This window comes from Chrysochloris asiatica, unplaced genomic scaffold (assembly GCF_000296735.1).
Source record: "Chrysochloris asiatica unplaced genomic scaffold, ChrAsi1.0 scaffold00002, whole genome shotgun sequence".
Taxonomy (NCBI): domain Eukaryota; kingdom Metazoa; phylum Chordata; class Mammalia; order Afrosoricida; family Chrysochloridae; genus Chrysochloris; species Chrysochloris asiatica.
In genome coordinates, this window is record NW_006408520.1 from 51,745,566 (window position 1) to 51,752,732 (window position 7,167).

The window sequence follows — 7,167 nt, forward strand, 5'->3', positions numbered from 1 at the left end:
GTCTATTTTATCTTTATTTGATCTCAGGGAAATTTAATATATATATAAATGATATTCTATGGGCTGTAACTTAATATCATATTGAACAATTTTAATTAAGGAGAACTTCAGACAAAGGAATATATGTAAATCATTAATAGGAAAATATTAATTATTTGCTAATATTTTTTGCAAATAATGCACATAGTATGTGGTTTTTTGCAAACCATAACCTTTTTCCATTAGTTTTCTATGAGTATTGTACACCTTATACGTGTGTGTGCACATTATTTGCATGGACATTTATATGTAAAAGAAATTAAGTAGTACCTAATGGACTAGTTGAAAGAGAGAAGGTGTTCAGTAATACTTTCTGGATATATAAGATGGGTGGATGCTTCTGCTTCTTTATTTCTGCTTATTGTCTTTTTTTATTTCTTATTCACTTTTAATATAAAATAAAAATGTCTAGATTAATCTAGCAATGTTAGAAGTTCCCAGAGGCTGTTTAAAATAAGTCCCAAATATGTCTTAAATAAACTTTCAATAACAAAATGTTTGTAATAGCTCCAAAAAGCTATATTTTACAAAATAGAATGCTTCATTTTATTGGTCATGCCCTAAGAATTCTATGCAGCTTTCTGTAATTTCGAGTTCCATTTTTAAAGGATTTTGTTCCTTGAAAGAACTATCGCATTTAGAAGTTAGATGATAAAAAAGTAATAAATTCTGAATTTAATTTTTATACTTTCTACTTTATTAAAGTGACATAACTGTGAGGACTGTACAACTATTTTCTTCTTATAAAGTGCTGTGATATTTTGACCTTTTCAATCTTTTTCAATAGGCAATACAGCTTTCCTTTTCCATTGCCCTAAGAGGTACAAGGATGAATACCAGAAACTAAAAACATATATGACTAAATAGGTCATGCTTCCAAAACATGCTGAGCTGAAGTGGCTGTCTTCAGAATTACATTTTAGCTAATTTTGTAACCTGAATTTATTTTCGTTTGTGACATTTTGTTACCATGGAAACATACTGTAAATACTAGATTTCAAATGGTGCTCCTTAAAAGGGTCTTTCACTTAATTTTCTTCTAGGTTCACTTACTACAGTTAAAGTTCCAGATCTAAAATAAATCACTGGGAAGCTTAGCTACATTTTGGCACCAATGAACTAACTGCCAGTAGGTCATATGTAGTGTCCAGCAGGCCCACGTGATTTTCTGATTTCTTCTTTGCCATTGGATGATGTGAAAAAAAAAACACACAACCCCTCCCTCTCCCTCAAAAAAAAAAAAAAAAAGAAAGAAAGCTTAAATATCAAGTATGTACTAGAAAGAAATAAAAATACTTAAAACTCTGAGTCATGTAGTCTCTTGATTTTTTAAATTATTGAGTAGGAGGTGTGCAGTACTTGTGTGAATCAGAATGAGGATTCTAAAACTGTATCATATAATTCTAGTATGTAGGGAATATGTGAGTGCAGTATACATTTCAATACCTTTTTATAAGATTCTTTTAATCCTGGAGTCTTGCTAATCATAAATGACACTCATTTGATACCACTTTTTCAGAGCTGTGTAGTGGAAACAAAACTGAAGTTGACGATCAATAATAAAAGGAAAAATGTGATGAGGTTGCTGACCCCTTGACAAAGCATGACAGTTTCAAAAACATAATTATGTGTTTGATGATTCACACAGTTGTACCTCTGCTTATTCTAAACTGACAGAATAAAAGAGACAGCTTAAATAAGGTCCCAGGAACAGTGATTCGCATATCTTAATAATGCAGGCTGTTTGTAATAATGCCATAGAGAAGATACCTGGGTTGTTGCACAGAGATTCATAGAAAACAAAACAAGCTAGCTATGTTTCTCAAATTATACAAAATAATATAGAAACTACCCTAGCCTCTCATCATGCTTGTCTCTGAGATGCTTTGTGCCTTTGTTAAGAGTAGATGAAAACAATGATTAATTTTATTATCTGAAAATCAATCTGAATTTTGGACCAAAGAACTGACAGTTTTAGAGGTTTGACAGTCTTGTCCTTTTGGAAATGTACATCACTGCTGCAAAGACCATCAGCTTTTACAGCTGGACTTTTAATTAGGTCTCTTGGGGGTCAATGGAAGAATGTTGGTTATGCCTGAGAGAATTTAATGGCAAGATGTAGCTCTGAGTGAATCTGTGTCAAAAAATAGTTTGTGAGGATAAAAGAAAGAAAAAAAAGGAAGAACAACTTTCTAAACTCTACTTATAATTAGTATCCTCAAATTCCTTTTATAATTTGGAAAATAAAAACTCTATGGAAATTCTATTCTATCGTGGTGGTAGTGATGTGCAATGGAGTCAGTTCCAACTCATAATGACCCTGTACAGCATTTCCGAGGCGGTACATCTTTACAGGGGCAATAAGCCTCATCTTTCTCCTGTGAAACAGCTGGTAGTTTCAAACTGATGACCTTGAGGTTTACAGCCTGATTCATAACCACTACACTAAAGTCCTTCCCCATAATCTAAACCTTTTTTTTTAAACCTGACCACTCTCAAATACTTCATTTTCAGTAAAATAACAGTAATATCATATCAAATATTGGTGATATTGTGGGGAGAAATTAGAACTCCCATATATTGCTTATGGGAGTTAAAACCAGAACAATACATTTATAAAACTGGCAATTTTCTAAAAATTTAAACATTTGTGTAACCTTTGATTCAACAATTTCACTCCTAGATATATACCCAAAAGAGAAGAATGCATTACATTCACAAAAAGAATTGTACAAGAATGTTGAATTCTTAACAAACACTAGAAATATTCATATATCTATTAGAAGGAAAATGAATATAAAAAAAGTTACATTTATACAATCTTCAGCAATAATATATATAATGACATAGATATATGTTAAAACCATTTTGTTGAATAAAAGAAGTCACACACAAAATTATATGATGCTACATAAGCAAATTACCTGACTTTCAAGAACAGACATAATTAAATTATGGCAAAGAAGTAAAAGTGTTGATTAACCTTTGGTGCTGAAGGTGATTTAGAGAAAAGGGGCATAAGTGAATTTTCAGAGCGATGAAAATACTTTATATCTTGATTGGGCAATTATTACATGAGTGTATGCAGTAGTAAATGGTCAAGCTGCATATTCAAGTTTTGAGCATTTTACTGCAAGTATATTTTATCGCAGTTTTAAAAAGCATTAGTGAATAAAACCAAACAGGAATAACTGATCTAGAGAAACCCTTCCTTTCCACTTGAATATCTTAGATACTAATAATTGAGTTAAAACATGTACAATAGGATTCACGTAGAGTTTTAATAATACATTAGAAACACAACTTATGGGATAAAGTCTCTGTTGTTTTTAGGTGTTTTAGAGTTGATTCCAGATCATAGCAGTCCTATGTAAATAATGTCTGTGCCATCCTCATGACTATTGTTATGTTTGGGTCCACTGTTTCTACCACTGTGTTATTCTTTCTTGTTGGGAGTTTTCATCATTTTGATGACTCTCCATTTTACCAAGCATGATATCTTTCTCCAGGGACTGGTCCCTTCTGACATGTACAAAGAATGTGAGAAGTTCCATCACTTCTACAGAGCATTCTGGTTTTACTTCTTCTAAGATAGATTCTTCTGGTACTCCATGGTACTTTCAATATTCTTTCAATATTCAATATTCTTCATCAATGCCATAATTCACATGCATTACTTCTTCTGTGGTCTTCCTTATTCATTGTCCAACTTTCACGTGCATATTAGACAATTGAAAATACCATGGCTTGTGTCAGACCCACCTTAATCCTCAAACTGATGTTTTTGCTCTTTAACACTTTAATGAGGTCTTTTGTACCAGATTTACCTAAACGCAATATGTCATTTGACTTCTTGACTGTTGCTTACATGAGTGCTGATTGTGGATCCAAATAAAATGTAGTCCTTGACAGTTTCAAACTTTTGTTTGTTTATTATTATGTTATTGATTGATTCAGTTGTGAGGATTTTTGTTTCTTTATATTAAAGAACAATCCATACTGAAGGCCATAGTCTTTGATGTTCATCAGTAATTATTTCAAATCTTCTTCTATTCCAGAAAGCAAGGTGTGTCATCTGTATATTGCAGGTTGTGACATTGGTTGGTCTTTGAGTCTTCCTCTAAACTTTATATCACATTATTCTTCAAACAATCCAGCTTCATTGATTGTCTGCTCAGCATACAAATTGAATAAGTATAGTGAAAAGATACTATGCTGAAACACATCTTTCTTGATTTTAAATCATTCAGTATTTTCTTGCTTTGTTCAAAGACGACCTCTTGGTCCATGTACAGGTCCATCATGAGTACAACAAAGTGTTCTGGAATACCCATTCTTTGCATTGATTTTCATATTTTATTATAATCCATGAAGTTAAAAGCATTTGCATAGTCAATAAAGCACAATTAATCATCTTTCAGGTATTCTCTGATTTTAACCAACATCTAGCTGATGTCAGCAATGATATCCCTAGTTCCATGTCCTTTTCTGAATCTGACTTGAATTTCTCATTTTTTAATTATCATCAGCAAAGATTTTACTTGCATGTGATATTATTGATATTGATTGATCAATTTTTTGCATTCCATTAGGTCGCCTTTCTTTGGAATGGGAACGAATATGGATATTTCTCAATTGATTGGCCAGGTAGCTGTCTTCCAAATTTCCTTGCATAGGCAAGTGAATGCATCTAGTGCTGCATCAATTTGCTAAAATATTTCAGTTTGTGGGATGAAGTAGTACATGAACACAGGATTAATCAAATATTGAGTAATAAGTTTCAAAATCATTCTCCTGTAGCTAAGGAAAGTATAAATTAAAAAAAGAAAAAAATACTGATAGTAAAAGATAGCAAAGTTCTAAAAATATTATCTTACCATCTGCTTTGCTGCCTTCTTCCATCAAGAGTTTTGCAATATTAAAGAATCCTTTTGCAGATGCCAGGTGGAGGGGCCTATCTCCAACTTCACCACTTACATTTACATCAGCACCAAATTTCAAAAGGAGATGAGTGACCTGAACAATACATTCATTTGAAATGGATACCAAAAATCAGACAAAAGTGAAACTTGATAGCAAAATATTTAAGAAAAACCTTCAAAAGTATAACATATATAGCATTAAGACATTTTTATAGTTTACTTTCTCCTACAAACAATAAAATACCCTAACTCCACTGGCTTAAGTACACACACACACACACACACACACACACACACATATTATAATATGTTGTAGTTGTTGTTAAGTGCTGAGGAGTCAGTTCCAACTCATAATGACCCTATTTCAGAGGAGTGGCTGGTGAATTTGAACCACTAACCTTGTGGTACAAGCTGACCATTTAGTCTAGTGCATTATCCCACAGGTCCACATTGGCATCCTGTTGTGGTGGTATGTGTTAATGGGTTGGACTGGAAAGTCAGTTTTAATCCCAAAGTTGATGGTTCAAGCTCACCAGTCACTCAGCATCACTATGGGTTGAGACCCACTGGATGGCACTTAACAACAATACACACACATATACACACACATATAATTTTATCAGTATCTCAATATGGAGCAATTCCTGAATTGACTAATAAAACAGCTTAAAGACAGAGTCAGAATTCACTTTTTTCTTTCATTCTGTCCTGTAAAGTTCAGCATGCAGTCTGAATCTGAGTCTGAGTCTCCTCATGGTAGCAGAAAAGCTGCAGTAGCTCCAGGTATTATACACCAAAGTCCACAGAGTAGAAAAAGAGACAAACTCTTCTTTTTGAAACAGGGAGCCTCTTTTTTTTAAGACCTAGGAATTCTTTCCTAAAACTACTCTGAAAGACACCCCAGAATTTGTCATATACATTAATTATCCTAAATTAATCCTGGGCAAAAGGAAAAAATTACTGTATGGAATAGATTCATCTTTATTGTGAATGCCATACTCTAATCTTATTCTAACCATCTGAAGGGACATTAGGCTGAACACTCCAAAATTGTCACACTAATGTCAACTCAATCTATATTTCCTACCTCTTCCCCCTCCTCCCTCTATGTAGGAAGGAACAATCAGTCCTCTCCTCCCACTATGATGATCAAAACTCTTTGTTCTATAGGAAATCATAGGCAGCCTGGCACCTTGTGATTTTCCTAAAATTTCCTCCTTCCACACTACACTGTTAACTGCCCTGATGCATATAAAGCTGTGCGTTCCAAGATATAAAAAGATCCTCCCCAATTCTCCTTGTGTGGAAAAACTTCACTGTTCAGTTGGCCACCACTAGACAGCTGTCTCCATCCTTTTTCACTAAGTTTCCCTGTTGGAAAACCATCTTTTATATTTTGCTTTCTATGGTAAACTAATAGCTCTTGGACTGTGTCCTGGTCTTTTTTTCTGTCTCTCAGCAACTACACTCACAGAAGGCTTTTTGCTACTGAGTCTAAACCCGACACACTTAGTAGTCTGAAACACCTTACCTAAAGACAAGTGGCTAGAAGGAGACTGAATAGTAGAACAAAACCATGAGTCTGCAAGCAAGAAAAACTTTGTGGCATGAGGTGGCAGCAGTGAAAATGACAGTTCTGTATATAAACAATCAATAGTGTAAACTACTAATTTTATAAGAGACAATGGTTTTTATTCGGATTGAGAAGAAACATAATATACTGGTTAAGAGATTAAAGTACAGATTAAATCAGACTTAAATTTGAATTTAGGCCTTGATTCTAACTAGCTGTATGACTTTGAGAAATGTAGCTATTTTAAAATTTTTAAATGCAATAAATTTATTTGAACATGTTTCTTCATCTGTAAAATGGGAATAATAGACTTACCTCATGTGTCATTGTGAAACACCAACAAGATGATTTGGTTAATATACACATTTCAATGAATAACATGTTTTATAAATGTTATTTTGTATTTTTATTGATGAGGGGAGATAATACTGTTTATCCTCATTGTTTCACAGTTATTGTTAAGGTAAGTAAAAATATGAAGAAGCTTAGAAAAAGTCAGAATTGTTCTCCCTGCTTTGGGTTTCAAATCTCTTATCAAAATCCATAATGTAGTTCTTCATTATAATAAGTAGTCCTTGCTAAAGTCACCCGTAATCTTCTTGTTTAAAGTTGAATTATGTGATAGTTTACATG

The 7,167-nt window shown here is 33.2% G+C and overlaps 1 protein-coding gene across 1 annotated transcript in view; it reads right to left on the minus strand.

Moving 5' to 3' along the window:
* TNNI3K (TNNI3 interacting kinase) overlaps positions 1–7,167 on the minus strand; it is a 588,833-nt gene that overhangs the window by 410,372 nt on the left and 171,294 nt on the right. Inside the window, exon 7 of the mRNA XM_006831035.1 lies at positions 4,917–5,055. Within this exon, the coding sequence (XP_006831098.1) occupies positions 4,917–5,055 (139 nt within the window). The remainder of the gene's footprint in view (positions 1–4,916; positions 5,056–7,167) is intronic.